This window comes from Channa argus, chromosome 3, assembly GCF_033026475.1.
Source record: "Channa argus isolate prfri chromosome 3, Channa argus male v1.0, whole genome shotgun sequence".
Lineage (NCBI taxonomy): Eukaryota > Metazoa > Chordata > Actinopteri > Anabantiformes > Channidae > Channa > Channa argus.
Genome location: NC_090199.1, coordinates 12,596,838 through 12,618,056, shown reverse-complemented (window position 1 = coordinate 12,618,056; position 21,219 = coordinate 12,596,838). Strand labels below are relative to the sequence as shown.

General features: G+C 38.7%; 1 protein-coding gene across 2 annotated transcripts in view; it reads left to right on the top strand.

Annotated features, from left to right (window-relative positions):
• The first annotated feature begins 140 nt into the window (after positions 1-140).
• gstcd (glutathione S-transferase, C-terminal domain containing) overlaps positions 141-21,219 on the top strand; it is a 48,280-nt gene continuing 27,201 nt past the window's right edge. The window contains exons 1-4 of one of the 2 annotated variants that reach the window (XM_067496793.1): positions 141-791; positions 2,751-3,209; positions 4,574-4,843; positions 7,222-7,315. In XM_067496793.1, the coding sequence (XP_067352894.1) occupies positions 375-791; positions 2,751-3,209; positions 4,574-4,843; positions 7,222-7,315 (1,240 nt within the window). In that variant the 5' untranslated portion in view covers positions 141-374. The remainder of the gene's footprint in view (positions 792-2,750; positions 3,210-4,573; positions 4,844-7,221; positions 7,316-21,219) is intronic. The other variant, XM_067496792.1, reaches the window with a different exon arrangement.

Sequence of the window (21,219 nt, the reverse complement as noted above, 5' to 3'; positions counted from 1 at the left end):
CCACTTTACCAACTGACCCACTGCCGCCACAGTTTTGTAGCATATGTTAATATGAAATAATATATTCATACCAAATAATAGGTTTTTACCGCACACAGTCGATGGCGCTGTCGAGTTATCTTAACTTTAGCACAGCGACAGAAGAAGCAGCAGTCAGGAAGCGTGTAACATAACGTGGTATAGTGAAATACTCGGGGCGTGTTTTGATATAGGTTGTAAAGCTGCTGTGAGTATCTGCTAATGTAATTTCATGCACCGAGGCCAAATCTCATATGCTGTAGTTGCAATCCAGTAAAAGACATCGGTATTTATTTACAAAGCTAATATCGTGTAAAGCTTCATCTGTCTTAAGTTGAGTTTTCCCTTTATTTACAATGAAGCACACGGACGCCCAGCAGCAACATCCCTCACTTTATTTAGAAGTCTGTTCCCCAAATGAGGAGCCACGACTCCCGCTCCACACCTCCATCACCCTGTTCCTCCTTTCCTACTGCAAGTGTAAGTCTTTCAAAGTTTGTCTGGTGTCCACCAAACCTTCCAGCACTCGGTCACTAAGGAGTCAGCTACCAGAGTCTTTGGATGTGTCTGAGACTCAGATGGAGTTACTCCCCCAGCTGGTGAGGGGCTGCCGATTTCCAGCCGTATTGGATGAGACTGGGCGACTATGCAGGGCAGGGCTGGCAGTGGTCCTGAGACATATCATCAGCAAGACTTTAGAGGCTGACCCTTCTAGAAATGATGTTCTAGCACTACTGGGCTTCAAGAAGACCTGTCTGAAGGCCTGTGCAGAGGTTAGTGGAAAAAGGGGAATCAAATAGCAGACATACAATGCATCCAGAAGGTATTCACAGTATTCACTTTGACATAACACTCAAAATTGAGCTCTAGTAGATCCTGTTTCCACTGATTATGCGTGACATTCTTCTACAACTTGATTGTCCACCTGTGGGAATTTCAGGTGATTGGGCATGGTTTGGAAAGGCATACACCCATTTATATAAGGTCGCATAGTTAACAGTCCATGTTTAAGCACAAATCAAGCTATGAAGTCCAAGGAATTGTCTGTAGAACTCCGAGACAGAATTGTATCGAGGCACAGATCTGGGGATGGGTACAGAACAATTTCTGCAGCATTGAAGGTCCCAATGAGTACAGTGGCCTCCATCATCCCTAAAAGCAAGAAGTTTGGATCCAGCATTTCTCTCTGGAGAGAGGAAGAATCACGCCTGTATGGAGTATGTATAGAGTGGCCAGATGGAAACTACTCCTCACTAAAAGACACATGACAGCCCACCTGACGGACTCTCAGATCATGAGGAACACAATTCTCTGGTCTGATGAAACAAAGATTGAACTCTTTGGCTTGACACCAAGTGTCATGTCAGGAGGAAACCAGGCACCACTCCCCACCTGCCTAATACCATCCCTACAGTAAAGCATGGTGGTGGAAGCATCATGCTGTGGGGATGTTTTCAGGTGCGGGAACTGGGTGACTAGTCAGGATCGAGGGAAAGATGAATGCAGCAATGTTCAGAGACATCCTTTATGAAAAGCTGTTTTGATTTGAAAATGTCTGTTCACCAATGCTCCCTATTTAAAGTAATGGAGTTTGAGAGATACTACAAAGAAATATGGGAGGAACTGCCCCAAAATAGGTGTACCAAGCTTGTAGCATCATACTTGAAGACTTGAAGTTCTAATTGGTGTTAAAGGGGCTTCAACAAAGTATTGAGTAAGCAAAGCTGTGAATACTCATGTAAATGTCCATTTTCTTGTAATTTTTGTAAAATGTTTTTATAAATTTGCAAAGATTTTAAACTTCTCTCACATTGTCATTATGGGGTATTGTTATTGTGAATACTTTTGGATGCACTGTATGTCAATATTGATGATATAGTTATGTATTGATAATTTGTAAATGTGCTGTCACAATGGCAACTCTCATGAGCTCAACTAACAGAACTAGAATGGTGAAAGTGTTATTATTCCTGTTCTTTGTTTTAGCCTACTTAGCTAATCTTGTTTAGGATTTAATGGTGTCCAGACTTATTATTTTTGGCCACTCCTAGTGGCTGTTATAATTTGTGACCAAAAAGCTACTGTACCATTGTACCAACATTTTATGAATTGGTTTTGCCTGTATCACCTACCCCAACTCACATGTGTCAGTAATTTGTTCAAGTTATTGGTTCCATAACTTAATAGGAAATAAGTATTATGCAAACACTGATTGATCAGATGGTTTATACATAGGATTATATAATTTGGTTCTAATCATTAGGAGAATTGAGGGTCCAGTTAATGTGCTTCCAAATAATTAATTCTGATTAGTCCCTCATAAATCCCTGTAAGTGCACAGCAGCTCGGTTAATTATGGGTTCTCAGACGTTTTCTATGACGTAATACATCTTTGACTGATGCAGTGTCAAACCTTCATTGCGTAAACTGCTCTTCTTTAACAGAGTGTAGCAAGAATTCAGTCCAAATTTAGTTTTGACTTGACGGTAATGACTACATGGCATGACCAGCGTTAAGGATCTTTGTTTTGTTACAGCTTAATGACTTTTTAATTCTTAATTGGGCTTTAGCCACAGTGTAAGCGGCATTATATACCCAGATGGCCATAAATATAGTATATCACACAGTTATAAAGTTCACTGATGTGTTTCACACTAGAGCATTAGTTACCTTTAATCTTTGAATCTGTCGTCTTTTAAAATCCCTTTCTCATCTTCTTTTCTCACTCTCAGGTTAGCAAGTGGACCAGACTGTGTGAAATTGGCATACCCTCTGCTGTAGAAGAACACCTCCAAAATCCCACAAATCAATACCAGCAGCTGCCTCTCCCCATCCTCACCCTAGAGCAAAGGCTAGCAGAGCCTGTCAAAGTCCACAACGATGACAAAATACGGAGGCAGAAACTCCAAGAGCAGAGACAGAATGAAAAGAGTGGGTCTACTGAAGGCCAGGGGGACATGGACAAAGAGTCTAAATTTGCACAGTCATTTCAGGTCTGTGATGGACTCGAGCTCAGGGCTGCTTTGGCCAAGATGTCTGTGAATTCAGTTCCATCTTTGACCACTAGAGAGAACTCTGAGATCAGGAAAGTGAAGACCACAGATCTGCCTCCGCTGGAGCATGTGTTTGCTGAAGGTCTCTACTTCACTCTGACTGATGTGGTGCTCCTGCCTTGCATCCATAAGTACCTGGTAAGGGCCTTGGAGTTTATGATTTAGCTTTTAGAGTGTCAAAAATAGACTCTTTTGGCTAAGGACCCTGTGCTCTTATTACTGCCTCAAGCTATGGCCTAGTTTAAATAAATTAGTGCACGTCAAATGCTTACTTCATATTAATAAAAATGCCGATATGGATAGATGGGTTATGGGAAAATGGAATTCTGGGTACAGACAGGTAAAAGGCCCCCATATCTCCTATAGTCCCTTTGGGATTGTTTTTGCCTATTTTTGTTGTCTTTCAACTATTTTCATTCCTGTATATGAGCTTTGACACAGAATGTAAATTTTTAGCATTTACTGTACGAAAAATGTGCAGTATGTCATCATCATATATAATGGATGCCATGCAGGCCACAGACCCCCTATTACATTTATTTACTGACTATTTGTTGCGCTTATCATGATGATTTGTCTAATCTATTTGACACTTTGGTCATGTTGAGCAGACAGTACACTCAGGTCCTTTTACATTTATCCAGGCACAGGCTTGAGTCAGAAAACTCACTATGTCAGACTTGCCACAAGTTTTGCTCTCAAAAGTGGTCTAGAGTCACCTGCTAAAGAGTGATAACAGTGTATGGTGGGGTTTCTATTCAACCTCAAACATTTCAATGAACACTTTTCTCTCTGCAGCAGATCAAGAGGATTGTTGTGTTGACCTTAAAACTCTTAGTTTCTGCAGGAATTAAAAAGCTCAAGAACAATTCTCAATATTTATCACACATCATACTTGCATATTTAACGAGTAAATTTGGTAGCATATAAAATTAAATTAAAGGAAGGCAGGGACCAGAGACTACCACGGCTGTTTAGTTCAATGGTATATTGTTATTGATCAGGAACGCTGAACTGTCAGGCAGTGAAGTGGGTCTCAACCTCCATTTCACCCTTTAGCCATCTCCTGGCTATTCCTTGACTGTGGGAATAAACTGAAGTTCTCACAATGAGGCTTTTAGTAGTCAGCTGTGCTCCACTGGTTTCCAGTTTCACACTCAGCGTAGCGTGTCTCCTCTTAACGGTCATCACTGTCTACGGCACATGCAGCCACATTGGATCCTTTCTACTTCACCCACTTCTCATACTGTGAAGCACCCCTTCTCCCCCTCTGTCTGTGTCCCTCTCTCTTCCTTTTGTCTTCTACACCCAGTAACACAGCTTCTCTGATCATGTCTCTGTTTGTGTTTTTTCCCTCCCTGCCTGACAACAATGTTTTGATGTTTTTCTTGCCGCCCCCTTGTATGTGTCGGTCCACTGGAGATGACATATCAGATTATATCACTTAATCAATATATCCTTGTTTTTCTTTACTGCTTCATTCTTTGTTTTGCCTTTGATAGTGTTCCCTTGAAGCTCATGCTGCGAGTGCTCTACATCAGCTGCCCCACCTGCTGCGTTGGTACAGCCGTGTCCAGGAGGTACCCGGGGTCCTTCAGGCAGCCAAAGCCTGCGGGATGGCTCTTGTTATTCCCCAGGTTTCCACATCCAGCCTTCCAGATCCGTCAGCAGCGGACAACCCAACTAGTCTACTGGAGCAGGAAGAGAACCAGGAGATTATGACACAGCTTCCTTTTGTTGGCGGCCCCAGACCCACAATGACCAAACTTAAAGTAAATTATTACTTTTCCTTACTTAGCTCTCATCATGCCTGGCATCTTTGTGCACTAAAAACACATATGTTTTAACATACACATATACAGACTGTTCATTTAAAGAGCTTTCTCCCAGGGTCCCCTTACAGCACAGAATAGAGGATTTGGAGGGTACAACTGGTTGTTAACCATTATCCCTGTAATTTCATGCACACATTTTCGACAGAGAGTGAATCTCTAACTTCTGGGTTCTGGCAGGCTTTTTTTAATTGCTGAATTTTTTATCTTTCTGCCAGTGCTTTAACGTTAAGTGCTTTCAGTCACAGGATTAACATTTAAAGTAGGCTGTTTAAAGGTTTTAGGAGGCTTGTCTTAATAGATTATTTTTTTAGTCACTGAGGCTGTTTGTATCCAAGTATCGGTCAAGGCAAACTAACAAAAAGGTGATATTTCTGCAAAAACTGTCTGAGTGCCCCCAGTGCATTATAAAATGCTCACTTCGGTATTCTCATTGGATCATGTTGCTACTTGTAATAGTGCAGACAATGCACATTCAGCTTTTTCTCATTTCAGATGCAGTAAAAACAATGAATCCAGTCCAAAACAAAACAAAGTTTTATAGCCAGGCTGAGTAGTTTGTAGTAATGGCTGAAAACCTTAGAGGGGAGAGACAAGACAGCACATAATACTAGCATAATGTGTCCACAGAGTTAAAATGCAGTTCCCTCAGGAAGCATTGGTAAAACACACACAGTCATACACATTTATAGCTTTTTTAGCTCCAAATCATTGCCCATGCAACATTTTTTGCACAGCTTTTTCGGGCGATAAGCTTGGCCAGCTGTTCAGAAGGAGACGGTTTCCTCAGCCCTGACTAACCTCTCACTACTGAGCCTCCAGACTGTTCTCTTGGCCTTGGTGCTCTTTTCTCCCAGCAAAGATACTGTACTTCTGTGATTTCCTGTTGGCTAAGTGTCTATAACAATTTTATAATATGTAACAGAAAATGAGGAATGTGAGAAAGAATTGAGAGAGGGTGTGAGGACAGTTTAGAAGAGGCTGAGTGAGCTGGGTGGTCAGGATGGGATGTGTCTTAAGTGTGCCATGTTGCCGGATGAAATTTAATCAAGCACAGATGTACACAAATGACAGTTTTCATGGCAGGTTGAAATCCGACATTAAAACTGAGAGGAATGTGTGCACACACACAGACACATGCACACAATGGCCATCATTCTTTCTTTGCCTAGAGAGATTATAAGGATGGCTGCGTGTCGCCACCATCATGTCTGCAGTGCAGCTGTTTAGATGTCTTGTCCATAGTAGTTGTGTGTGTGTGTGTGTGTGTGTGTGTGTGTGTGTGTGTGTGTACATACATTCTGATATATGGCTGTTTGTGTCCCGAGGCAAATACCTAGAGACTGAGAGCTCTGCCATCAGGCCTGATGACACGCAATCCTTCACTGCTGCTAATCAGAGACACTGGGCTCATCTCGCTATGCTATGCACAATATAAATGGCTCATAAACTCTGCCTCATTCCAACTTCAGCTATTGCACACTGATGCATGCCAGTCAAACTGCCTGTGCAATGAGCTGTAGACACACAGGCTGTGATCCAAATGTAAACAAAGGGGTAGCCCCTACACCAAAATACTAAATCCAAACCTGTCTGATATTTCCCCTAATTGATTGACATTGTTCTCAATGCTGTTGCAGTAATCCTGACATTATTTAAATATATCCTAAATATTTATTGTAGGTTTACCCTCAGTAAATATTTTAGTATAATTAGAATATATAAAAATTAAAAATAATATACAAATAAGTAAAGCCACTCTTTAAGGAAAACTTTGATGATATTTAGCTTGCACCACACATTACTTTTATGTTCATATGCATAAGTGACTATATAATTAATCCTATTATCAGGAATAATTGGCCAGGACAATTTTGTAAGTGGAACATGCAGCCTCTTTTTTAATAGGTTTGTTTCAACAATGTCTCTACACCTGCCTTTAAAGACTGTGCTAGAGTATATACTCATTGTTTAAACTCTGTCTTATCATCAAGGTGAGGAAAAAAGAAATCAGCGCCTTGTCTGCCTCAGTTGTTTTGTTGCTCCAGTATTTCTGTCCAATGTATTAGATGAGCAGGAGTATGTACTGTAGTGCTGAAACATCTATTCTCTTGAGAGACTAATAAGTGCACTAGTAGTGTTTCTTTTCTGCTGGTGTAGCTTCAGATCAGTGTGAGCAAGGTAACAAAGGGCTTGTTCAAGAGCAGTTCTCTTTAAATTGCTTCATTACAACCATTTGGACCTCAGACCCTCAAGGCTGTACAGTGGTTTCTATGGTAACGTGTGTATTTGCGTGTGCTTGTGTGTTTCTCCCCTAGGAAAACCGTATCGAAGCAGTCTTCACTCCTCATCCATGCCCTGCCTGGACCCTCCCATGGGAGAGCTTACCAGGAGCTATCAACCCCACTGAAGGTGAAGACAAATCTCTGCCTTATGGCTTTCCTCTCTGCTTCCTCCATTTTCTGTTTGCCCTTCTGCCCTTGCGGTGTTGCCTTTTGTACTTTTGGCTTGTTTTTTACCCTTTTTTCTTGTTAGTTACTTTCTCCACATTCACCTTTTCGTATCTGCTTCGGTTCCTCTTCTCATCATTTTTACCTCCCCCATCTCTTCATCTGTATTCCTCTACATCATTGCCAGCTCCCTTTTTTCTTTCACCTCATTACTTGGTTAAAGTCAAAATAAATATTATTGATACTATATATGGAGCAAGATATGTGCATAAATATTGGCCTTAAAAATTTCCCGTAACACTGTGGCCCAATAATTGCCAGACCCCCACCCCCGACATTGCAGAGCTTTCTATTCACACTCTGATGGATGGGCTTTATCATAAGCCCTCCTAATGAATTTTAAAGTGTTTATCTCAATGCGATGCCATCCTTGTGTTACAGGGTGAAAGTGTGAAATGGCTCAGCACAACAGAAATACACAAGCCTGCACACATGGAAGGCAGACACATAATGTGCAACACTGAACTTGGGCACACACCTTTAGTGGATAGTGATTGTGCTGAAAGCAGCATCTAATAGGTGGTGGAAGGGTTGTTGATTGCTGCCCCAGGTAGCACTGGTGAAGCAGAGAGAAGAAATCTGTGTTTTCTTATCTTCACTTACCTGCATTGTTTTTATTCTTATTAGTGAGATGTGCGTTGATACTGCTGCTGAATGTGCTGGTGCAATTATATCCATCCGCGTATCAGTTATAAAAAGAAATTAAATACAGGTTTGAGAAAAGTGTTAGAAGCAGAAACAGTTTTGATGGCACTGTATAAGATTGGGTGTGTTATATTGTACCTAGTGACATAAAATCACAATTTATCATGACAAAATGCTTTTGGTCATGACCTAAACTCTTTACGGTCCTTGAATGCCTCTAACATGGACATTTCCTACAACACACGTGATAAAAATGACTTCAATCTCATTTAAGGGCTGGTTCAACCTAAAGATTTATGTATTATTTACAGAATGCTAGCATGAAGATTGGGTTTCTTTTTACAGCTTGATCTATAATGTGTGCCTTGAATCTACACGGTAGGTCTCAGATGAGCACTGCACAGCTGTTGACCTTATGCAGAACCTTATCCCGTAGCCTGATGTGCACCTTCCCATTGCTGAACGTAGACCATAACAACATGTATTAACTCCAACTCAGTTTCAGATGTTATTGTTGTTGTGTATCAATCATGTGAAATGTCAGCAGGCGTGCTCGTCCATTTAGCAGTGGCAGTCCACAACTGTTGAATTATATCGAGAGACTTCTTTTGTAGGTTAGACATAAAAAATATGAGAAGCATGTTAGTTTGCCTTCTACTGTATGTGAAGCAATATAAATGTTGTAGCATGACATGTTTGAGTTAGGTTGCCAGAGTTGACATCGGGTTTCCCATGATGTGACTATAGCGGATGTACACACCGCAGTGGTGGAATGCTGAAATGATGTATCATGCAGCCCTACTTTTATTCTTTTGTTCAACAAACATCATTAATCTAATATGACCTTAATTTAAAATATTTTATTATGCGAACTACATACAGTGCAGTCAGCATTATCAGGACAGTGGTAGTTTTTTTTTTTTTCCTTTTTTCTTTTGCGTGTTGGCTCTCTAGTGGATTTAAGATGAAATATGGATGTGTCATTAAAGTACTTCTACTTTTCAGGGTATTTACATTCACAGCAGTGGATGATTTTAATACATACTCCTCCCATTTTGAGCAAGTTAACAGGAACTTGTCTCTTTTCCATCATAATATTTGTTGCAAATGCATTAATTTGGTTCTGGAAATGGCAACTCCAGAAACTAGCAACTCCAGCAGAAAAGGAAAAACATCTCACTATCCTACCACCCTCTTACTGCAATGTGCTCTTTAGTACTTCTGTATGTTCAGATTTTGGTTTCTTGTCGTCCACAAGTAGCCGTAGTAGCTCTCTCTCTCTCTCTGTCTCTCTCTCTCTCTCTCTCTTTCTACTTGTCATAATTTTTACAGACATTTCTAGCCTATTCATTTATTTCCACAGTAACTCCTAATAATCCTTTTATGTCTCAAAATCCACTCATGTAAACAGAAGTACTCTTGATAATGTGGGCAGCATGTCTATTCTGAGAGTGAGAATTATGGAGAGACAAAATTTTTAGCTGTCCCACTCTGTCAGCACTCTACATGATAAACAGCACAGTTGGTATCGCCTTCTGCAGTATAAGGTAGGTAGGTAGTCACTGCATTTGAGTTCTGTGTAATTAAAGAGGACCAGAGACGAAAGGCAGCCAATTTGTCCTGAACCCCAGTGCGTGGGCTTTTCCATCTATCTGCTCCCACAGTATACACAAATGGCTGCATTCACGCCTACACGTACAGCGCTACAGGGAAAATTGCAGCATTTTCCCCTTACGCATGCATAAAAAATTTCCATACCTGTGAAACCAATATAACACACTCAGGTTTTTGAAAGCTGTCTTATTTATGTGTTTTGGCTTATCTTTTTCATGTAAGTGCATACGCCCTTCAGTTTGAAAATATTTGGGCAGTTTTGTGAAAAAGTGACTAGAAAGTTAAAGTGCTGACGTTTAGCTTTAATGTGTGAGTGTTTTCATCCACATTCAGTGAACCGTGAGCAAATGTTTTGAACTTGTTCAAGTGCCCCTAAAGCCAAAAGTTGTTTTCTGAAATTTTATTTACGGGGGGCTTGTTTTGTATTTTGCTGCAGTGTATTGACTTAGCAAGTTTACATTCAGTGTAACAACACCGACACGACACAGACACTCAGGTATGCACAATGTATAGAAGAACAAAGGGACCTCTGTGAATGGGAGGTCTCTTCCTCCTCGTGTAGAGGGCTGCTTTGCTAAATGTGGTGAGGGCTGTCTGCAGACAGGTAAACAGCAACGTGAATACAGGGGCCATTGTATAGTGCAGCCAATGACATGTCTCTAGCACTTCACTTAATAGAGGGAGTAGGGTTGGTTGCGGATAAAGTGGGCTAGAATGATGGTGTGTGAGACAGGGGGAGATTGAGATAGGCGTGAGACAACGTGAGGAGAGACGAGGGTTATCAGCAGAAAAGAAGTCATGGGAAAAGGGTTGAACAAGACAACGAGGCATAAAAAAGGGAGGGCTGGTAAGGAAACCGCATAGTTGTCATGCTTGAGACATGCTGCTGTTAGGTCCTCCGGGGTTGTTTTGGTACAAGAGATGGGATGAGTTCACATGTCTTTGTCTTAGGTTACAAGAGTATGACAGACATTGAACTGCTGAAGTAAAAACTGGCTCCATTTGTCTCTGTCTTCCTGCTTTGACTGCAGCAGAGATATGATTGAGATTTCACTTACTTGCTCTGTTTTTTGTTTTCTGGGTGGTTTGTAGAAACTATAAAAGGCAAGAAAAAACTCAGCAAGGTATAGAGGCTTGTGGTTATTTGTCAAAATGTTGACTACATCACTGCCATCCCAGTTGTGATGCATTATCCCAGCATGAAGTCTACACACTGTCGTGTTAGTTGTAACTAGAGAACTTGTTGTAGGGGCTGGCTGAGTGGAATATTTTGCCTTCTATTCAAATATTCATTATTTTTCATGTTTCTACAGTAAATATCTTTCAAAGAAATTTCTAAGGAAGTCTGATTTCTGGTCATCTGGGTTTGATGGTTTATTAACTATACATTCAGTGAATGTTCCAATGCCAATCCAAAAGGCTGAGCATTTTCAAAAATATGGAAATCAAAAAATAATTTCCAACTCTTAATGTCTTTGTAAACCTGAAAAAGCTTGAAAACTGAACAGTTGCACATTTAGTCATCCCACAGATGAAATCATATCACTCTTATTTATTGCCACTTATTGTGAATATATGCGTAATATGTGCTCTCCCTTTACCTCTCATTTGGTCTTCACTAGCTCCCAAGGTAAATATCTGGCTTATTTAGCTGCTAAATGCCCAACTATTGCCAACTTTCTGCCGTATATCAGCAGTTAGTGCATAAAGGGTCTTTTTCACCCCCTGCTGTGTGCCAGAACATTGGTGAGGGGAGTGGTGTGACTGAGGGCTGTTAAACCAAAATTAATGAGCTGAAAGACCCCAAAACAATCTCATGAGAACTGAGGGAAACACGCTGAGTCGACTTATAATGATGAGCCACTAATTTCACATTCAAGTAATTATGTAATCCAGCTTTAATATGGCATTTATTACTTTAAAGCCATATTAATTATTTCTACTTTATGATACCATTACATTTAATGGTTTGATTAAAAGTAAGTTATCAAACTGACAACATATGCACATTCACACTTGCTTACACAATTATATGATTATGTTTTCATTCTTTTACTATAACTTCTTTTATACACTCCTACAATTTTTTGTGGTAAAACAAAAAAACATTTGTACTTGGTGAATGTGTATTATTAATATTTTAGGTTTAGGGTTAACTGCCTCCCCTTACTTGCCATTTTAGTGTAAATCGATGCAAACTTAACTCTTATAATAATAATAATAATAATAATAATAATGTGCCTTCAGCTACAAATAGTTCAGGAATGTATAAAAAAGGTATAGTACAATAAATAGGGCTGATTTATGCATTAATAGCTATTCAGCAATATGAAAAGGCCATGTAGTGTTAAGCCTTTTCACTGCATCCCAATGCAACATTAAACAGATTTTAAAACAATGTTTGCAGCTGTACTGGAACATCCTACTCCTTAACAGGCATCCGCCTACATCATCAATGTCTTTGTAATTTAATTCCCTATAGAAATGTTAGCTAAACCAGAAGTCATGGCCCCACATCTTTCAGCACTTTGCTTCTTTTTTCTCACTGGTCATAGGTCTAATGAGTAGTTAAACATCTGCCATCTTTATCTCCCAGATACTTCTCAGATGTTTGCCAAATAGGACTTTCAGAGAAGCTGTCTGTACAATACATTAAATATCGTCTGTTAAATAAAATCTAATATTTTATTACGTAGGTGGATATGTACAGCTTTTTTTATTTTCTTCTTATTCCTCCTGTGTTTATAAAAGTGCTGCTTGAATATGAGTGAAGCCTATAGAAGTTGCTAGTTCTGCATAATGTTGCAGTGACCTAAAATGAGATCTTTAAATCTTTGAAATAGAGAGTCTAATTAAACAAATACTAGAAAATACAGAGGGTCATTCATTTACTACGGAATTTGACCCAGTTTTGATTTGCGTGTAAAAAAAAAAAAAGTAGTGTTATCAGTTCATTTGATGGGGAAATGAGAGTCAAGTGTCTCAAGTCAATGGGATGACAATCCTGTGTGAGTCTGGGAGACCCTGCCTTAAGTGAAGCTGGAAAATCTCAGTCTTTACTAGCAAAGTCAGATCTTGCCGACATAGGTTTTAACAACCCTGCCATGGCAGCAACAAAGTCTGTTTCTGTTGACTTTAGAAGCAGAGTTGTTGATAATCATCAGGCTGGAAAGAATTTTCTTCAAGTAGTTTGTGCTCTACCGTTCCACTGTCAGGCATATTGCATACAAATGGAGAATATTCAACAACGTTAATGGGTCAGTCTTTATGAGTCCAACATTAGAAAAATGGTGTGCATGGCAGAGTTGCAAGGTGGAAGCCAAAAAAACATTGCCGCACAGCCAGGGCTACTTGGAGAAAGTTTTGGTAATGGTTAAGACCAAAGTAGAACTTTTTGGCTTTAATTAAAAGAGTTATATTCAGTGACAATCAAACACTAAATTTTAGCAAAAGAACTATGTTACTTTTTAAAACATGATTGTGTTAGTATCTTGATTTGTTGTCTCTGGACCAGGACAGCTGGCCATTATTGATGGAGTGATTTATTCTCAGCTGCACAATTAAATTTTATAGGAAAATGTCAAGGTATTGATCCCTGAATTGAAGCTCACCAGAAAATGGATCATGTGGCAAGACAACAACTCTAAGCACACAAGTCTTTCCACCAAAGAATGGTTAAAGCAGAAGAAATGTAATGTTTTGGAATGGCTGAGTCATGTCCTGACCTTAATCCTGTAGAAACTCAATTGAAGTACCTGAAACAGTTGGATTCCTTGCATGAACTGCCTAACAGCCCTGAGTTGAAACCATTCTGTGAGAAGGAAACAGGCAAAAGGTTCTTTGTTGTGGGGCTGATTAACTAAACATTTCCAGTAACTGTTAATGTTATTGATGCATTAGAGGGTCACACCAGTTACTGAAATCATGGGCTCAGATTGGATCATTTTCCACAATAAACAAATGAATAAGTGATGAAAAAGAAGTTTTTGTTCTATTTATCTAATAGGGTTCACTTTATCTAGTTTTAGAACTTGGAATGGAAATTGGATTATGTTTTAGACCATATTTATGTAGAGAGCATCACCCTAAATGTCAAATGTGTTCTGATATAGTGTCAGTTTCATTCACCGTTAAATCACTTTGGCTGTCTGTTATGGGCGTGATTTTTCCTCAGGCATATCATTTTACTTTTATTGAACTTAGATAAAGATAATTAGATGGGTTTGATTAAAATCCAGATTTATGAGTTTCACTTTACGTTTCTTTAATCGTCCTAGACTAGATATTGATTAGGGACTGTGAGGAAACAGTATAATTACTTTCAGCTGCAATTTATGTTAGTGCATTATCATTATCTTCAAATAAAGTAATATGGGGATGATTTCATTTTCCCTCATACTGAGAATTTATGTGTGTAAAACTATTGTATCTAACTATTAATGAAATCCATCTGTTGGAATATTACTAACTATCACGTTTATAGTAATTCTTGTAGCCTATTTTAACAAAAGATTATTTTTAATGACTTCATATAGGTTTTTCTGGATTCAGTTTCACTCATGAACTTAACATCAGTCTAGTCAGATTGAAAGCTGCACTTATATATATCAATATCTTATTATTGTATTATTATGTTGCTCATTATGGGGCCCTACTGCTATGACAGCACAGCCTGATAACCTTCCTTGGGACTAAATAAGTGGTCAAAACATTATTTAGCTTGAACCGTGAGTTTAAACAGGAACATTTATTTTTTATTTTTGGCACATTTAATTGTGTATTACTGACTATTAACAATAGTGCCAATGATGTGATCTTCTGTTCCCGTCAGCTCCATGTAGCAATTTAGTGTGTGAATATGTTGAAGAATGCAGTTGTTTGCGAGCCAGATATTTCCCTCAGGAGTTTGTGAAAACCAAAGCAGGGCCAAAAGGAGTGTCAATATTAAACTTAGATTTGCACTGTGGCCAGAAACGAAGCAAAGTTTGCTGTTTGTGTGACTAGGCAACTGTTTTTTACATATCCTTATAGCAGCTGTATAAAGTCAAATGTTTATGGCTTGTTGTGCTGCCTGTCACAACAATCTATTAGTGCAAGTGTAAAGCAAAATATAAGGCAGCAAATGAGTATCTGCCATTTACCTGTAGCTGAATTTAAAATGTTCTACTAATAATTTATTACTTGTTTTATTCAACTTAAATATTTTATGCCTTTGTTTATCATTGGAAATAGTCTTTTTTTTTTTTTTGCATAGTGCAGACATGTTTAAGGGTAGTATAAAGATCAGATCCATCCTTTTGTCTCACCTCCAGCATCATGTGCTTCATGTGTCTCTGTCTGCATATGAATTGGGTGAAGAAAGAAGTAAGAATATGATGAAGTGCTATCCACATGCTGAGTGGTGCAGTATTGCCAGTTCATTTTTCTGTTTATGTTTCATCCCTCAGGGACATTATGACCATGACCTATTACTGTAGTAGTTAATCAAATCTCTAAAATCGAAAAAGATTAGATTATACTGTATGTAATGTTTTGAATCCAAGATAAGCTTCTTACAGGATACATTAGACCATGCTCATCAATAAAATAATGAAATAATCCATCATTTTACCTTTACAACATAGAAGCAGCTGTACTTCAACAACAATCAGTGAAGTAAGTAAACACACACTGAACGAATTAGACATTAAATTCCAAGAAAAACTAGAAATGTGATTTGAAGAATTTTGGGTTTATTTCTCTAAACTCAAATACATTTTTCCTGTTAAGTGTACATGTGAAGCTCGTGTACTATTCACTTCAGTCGTGCTGCAACTGGATTGGAGTTGGTGTACATGGTGGTTGTTTTTTTTTCCCTGTCCAGCTGTCAGGGTGTCAAGGTGAATAGAGCTCTGCTGAGAAACGCACAGCCGGCTTAGTCACCAATCTGTTTAACCATTTAACTAGGTACCACATGAGCTGAGTCTTGGGATAATGTTTTCTGATTCTCTCTCCTTTTCTCACTTGGTTTTAAAAAAAAAGAAAAAGTGTCAGTGCTTTTCAGGTTTGCTTTGACTTCAAAACAAGTGACAAGGGCAAAGTCGAAACATCATAGGGCAGAGTGATTTTTCAAAGGAAAAGAAATGGTCTGCCTGTCAGGTGTTCGTCAAAAGGCGCTTACCAACCTTAGGCTTCTGTCAGAGAAGTGTTACAGATAATCTAGATGGAAGATCAGTGTGTCGGTTTTTCCCTGCAGATGTTTACTTTGTATACAAGTACATTACATTGTACTTAACAAAATCCTGCCTCTGTTCTGTACACATGTCCACGTACTGGAAGCTGCCCAGTTAACCACAGTCTGACCTGATGCAGCAACTGGGATTAAGAGGACCCCAGTGGTGTTAATTTGGTGGTTTTCATTTATTCCAACTTTATTTAGTTCTCCTGCTTTCAAGGATTGAACTGGCCAACTTCCTTTTACAAGCATACCTATATACATTCAGTGTTATAGGTATGTTAATATTTATTTTTTGAATGTCATAACTCCATCAAAAGACTTATTGGTCTTTTTTTCTTTAACTACAAACAGTTCTCAAAAAAAGAGAAATAACACCCACATAGGACAAAATTGAATCTGATGTGATAATTTGTAGTCATATTGTGTTTTGTTTGGTCTATAGGACAGATATGGGCCTTTTACCTGGAGTCCATTTTTTTAATAATCCATCCTTGAACACTGTGTCTACTTTTCCAACACTAAATATAACTTTCTTATCACTCAAAAAAAATCAACTTTCTCATGCTTGTAATGAATTAAATATTCCAGATCAGAGTATCTTGTAGAGTATTTGATTTGAGAATCTTAGAATTATAAAAGAAGATTAGTAGGACGTGAAGCTGTTGCTCAAGAGAAAATGTACCAGACAAGCCTTGAAGTCTTTTCAGACATGTTTTCAAAAGAGGAAAGCAGTCTTCTAGATTTCCAAAGGGATGCTTAGGAATCTACAGCCACTCTAGCGTAGTTAAGAGGCAAAGTATTGGGAAGATGAAGTGTTCAGCCTCAATGAAAGTGCAATTTATGAGATGGACATTAATACAAACTGTTATATCCAACATTTCTCTTCATATCTCATGATGGTGGTAGAGGAACATCTGGATCCTCACAGCCATTTGGGAACCATGAATGTACAAACTGTTGTGCAAATCCACCTAATTAATATTTGACTAGATAGGTTTTCGACCTGCTGGCGGTACTCACTGAAAAGTCAGGGGAGTGTCAGCATTAAGAGGCTTCATTTTCTGAGGGTCATAATTGATGTGCATGATGATTATAATTGTTACAAAGCAGTTCATTTAATAATTACATAAATCAATAATAAACAAAATAATAAAAAAATGTGTTTCTAAGTTTTGCATTTGAAAGCATTTGTTAGTAGCTATATGTAATTATGGTTTAATTGCTTATTATTAAAAGCAGAGATTAAATAATTTTTGAAAAGCATATGTTAATATGATAAAAACACATAGATGTGATTTAAAATGTTATTATTGCATGTTAGTGGAGATATGTGTTAGTGCTTTGTGCTAGCATTTGGTTAGCACCTCATTCCCTTGGGCTTACAGCTCCAAACAGCAAGCAGCGACTTCCAAATCACTCCTCTCATTCTCAATTAATTGAACTCATTAGAGCCTTTAAATTGGAGATTTAAAGATACGCATTAAACATGGGACCAAGCACAACAGGCAACCAGCTTTGTTACTCCCAATTAGAGGGATAATTGGCACTTTATTTCTACAATTCAAGTTCAAACCCATCTAGACTCCCTGGAGGGTTACCACAGAGTTTCACTGCTTGCTGTGATGTTTGAATTGCACCCATTTAAATGCAGAGCCACTGGCTGCCTCGGTGATGAGCTCCTTGCAAATGTCATATCATGAATATTCATTTGTCTCCTTAGTTTTGTTTTGTTCAGTAATCTCTGGCGAGGCATTGCAGTGTGGTTATGAAGCAGGGAGACGTTTTGCCTATCCCTCAGTCAGCTTTCAGTGGGGATTGGATTACATAGTGCTCCTTACACCATTTCACTAGACTTGTAATTAATTACTGATTAGCCCTGAGCAGAATGTACGACCGCTCTTCTCCGCAGTCCTTTCCTTTGGGGCAGTTTGACACATTTTGTCTGTTTTAACACTTGTATTGTACAATTGAACTGTAGAGATGACATTTCAAGGCTACAAAAGATAATTTCAATGTTATCTTTAAGTTGCGAATATTTTCCGACTCTGATGCCGGCCATCGAAGTAATAAACCACTTTCATATTTCTTCAGAAAGAAACCTCTTATATTACACATTCAACCATCATTATCATTAGCATGTTTTATTGTATCAATAAATCTGCATTTTATTCATCTCCGTAATAGAAAATTGAAGAATCTAAACTGATGTGCAGTTGCATTATACAATGTGAAGTTATTTAACAAGGTTACATTAAATCAAAGACAGTCAGTGGGAAGAGACGAATGGAGGTGAACAGCCGCAGACCTGTCGTTGTTATCATTTGCATGTGCATATCAGGGGGTGAGATGGAAAATAATTCAAAGTTGCATTCTGACTTGATGAATAATATATTCCACAGTATCTTGAACCAATTACAGTAACCCAAATTAGCCACTCAAGCAGTAACATGATGCTTTATTTGGAAAGAAGCTCAGTACATCTGTCAGTTTCATTTGCACAATTTGTGTCTTGGCATGTTATTTAATACATATTCACAGATTGTTGTAGCTATGCAAGATAACTAACACAATAGGACAGTTGCTTGCTTCCCCCCCCCCTATTATTTGTGTCCTGGTCTTCAGTTCTCTCTTTTAGTCTAGTTTTGCTTTGTGTTGTCTGTGTTTATTTTTCTAATCTCCTGCATTGCTTACCCAACTTGCATTCTCATTACATATTTAACCTCTTGACTTTTTCCACAATCTCAGGCCATAAGCATCACTTTGACACAAATGCCAGTATATTTATATTTATTTTCTCAACCTCCTGACAACAAAATCAGTGTATTTTACATTTCTCAAAAGTACATGTGACATTTGTGTTTGTTATTTCCTTTATGCTTGAATTCCTGATTTATCCAGCAAAATCTGCTGCCTTAGTATTTTGTTCTGTATCTGGTGAACACTGTAATAGATGATGTGTCATATTTGGTTTCAGTGTGTGCTGTGAGATGTCCTCCTATTGTATAAGAGACCTCCCCCAGTGCCCACATCTAATTTGGCTCAAAACGAGATTCTGTATGGGTTTTGGCGTGTATGTCTCTGTTGTCTGTGTCCTGCGACTTGTTGTTAGTGGAGTTTTTCCTCGTGTTTTGTATGCCCTCATGGTGTTGGGTTACACTAATATACGGGTAAAATGTCATTTCTGTGTGTGAGTCAGTGCGTGTTTTGTCTGTTCCTGCATTTGCAGAGCATTTAACAATAAATATAAATCACCCAGTTTACATGAGTTCCCATGGCTCTACCTTTCTACATTCTGATAACAGTAATAGCTTTTAGATGTAACATTTTATGTACTGTATATGCCTGCTAAAATGTGGACTAGCACAAACCAGTCCTCAAAATTCTATACGTAGTATTTGTTACTTCGGCCTATTTTTTATTTTTATTTTTTTGAGATGTGGCATTGGAGAAACAGAACTTGAAGCGTAACAATAGCTTGTATAAAGTGTTATTCTAGTGTGCAGGTGGCTCAGTAAGACAGAATAATGATTCATCTAAATGTTGCTCTAATTATCCAAAGGGCACATGTAGTGTTTGTGGCCAATCCGCAATCCCTCGATTCTTGTCCTACTTTCCTTAAGAATAACGATGCCAAGAAATGTGCAGATATAATAAGGAAATAGGTGTATATTGAGACTAAGTGTGTACTTTCTATCATTAAAATAAATTGTCTGTTCCCACTAGCATTAAAGGGATAATGATCTGCAATCTGTCAAGGAAGAATATTTGTTGTGGAAACTTCAGTTTCAAACACCAGAAGTCTACTTCTGCAGTGACAGTATGAGCATAATGCACAGTTGAAGGAGGAATCCTTTTATTTCTCTCAGTAGAAGGTTCCTGTCTTAGGAAACCTAGCATTTCAAAAGAAAACCATGAGGAGCAGGCATGCCAGCTGGCTGTAGTCCAGCCAGCCTTTATTTACCCATGAGTTAGCACTGTGATGCTAGGGCTAAAAGCCAATCTGACTGGAAGATTTTCCAAAGGTGGCAGGCCAAAAGACATTGACACAGCCCTCCAATGATGCCAGCGTTGTGCCACTTACTCCCTGCCTTTGACAGCTCCGGCAGTGAACAGAGAGCAAAGGATGAAGGGGGAAAGTGTGCACTGAATAAAACCCCACTGTTTAGTTTAGGAGCACAATTGTGGTGGAAGGTTTTCATGTCACATACCATGAAGAACAGCTGGGTTTCACTTCTTTGAAGAAAAACATTTTTGACTATTTTTTTATAGACAAAACCTATACCATAGTACTGAAGCATGTGATAAATAAAAACACTCATGATATGTTTAAAGTTACATCTACCTCAATACCTACTCATTTTTAAAAGGTTGAATGAGGTAACAGTGGTTTTCAATATAATTTATTTTATAAAATGTCAGTCATTAATAAAATATTTCAACTAGAATTTTCCTGTGCTCAAACTGTTACAGTTGTTAAAATAAAGAATTTTGCTCTGTATTTTTATATAAATTAAGTGGGGGCAGCAGATGCTCAGTTGGTAGAGTGGCCAGGTTCCCACCCCGCTCTTTCCGACCACAAGTCGAAGTGTCCCTGGGCAAGACACTGAACCTCCACAGCCCATCCCCATCTGCAGCAGTGCAGTGCTAGTCGCATGCCGTGTAGAAAATGAGGAGGGTTGCATCACAAAGGGTATCCAGCATAAAATCTGTGCCATATCAACATGCGGACTAATGATCCGCTGTGGCAACCCTAAACTCACGGGATAAGCCAAAAGACAGAAAAAGTGTACAAATTAGCTAAATCAAAGCCCATTTTCTGTCACTCATCTGCTTATGTAATTAATAACTGAACATTTTACCTATGTGTCAGCATGTTGGTGCAAACACAAAATGTGGGACATGATGTGTCAGACTGTCTAAAAATATAGCCTTTCTTTCAATATTTTCTCTTTTGCCCAAAGTATGTTCTCCATGTAGCTGTTTGGGTGTGTCTGACATAAATTTCATCAGCCCAGATGTTCCCAATATCCATACACAACCGAAAAAAATAAAAACTCTGCACTGTAAGCACCAATAACCATTGACCATTGACCACATTTTGTGTGAAAACAGTACCACCCAATAAACAGATCCATATCCACAATGCACACACCGTCCTTGTGCAGCCTAGTACTTAGCAGACATTGTATGAGTGTCAGTTTTGAAGGACATTGAGCACTTGAGGATGCAGTATATTGCGCTTGGTAATTTATTAAAGGTAACAGAAAGTGTGGATTAACTGCAGTACACACAGTACTATATTACAGCATCCATATTCTGTGGTTGCTCTG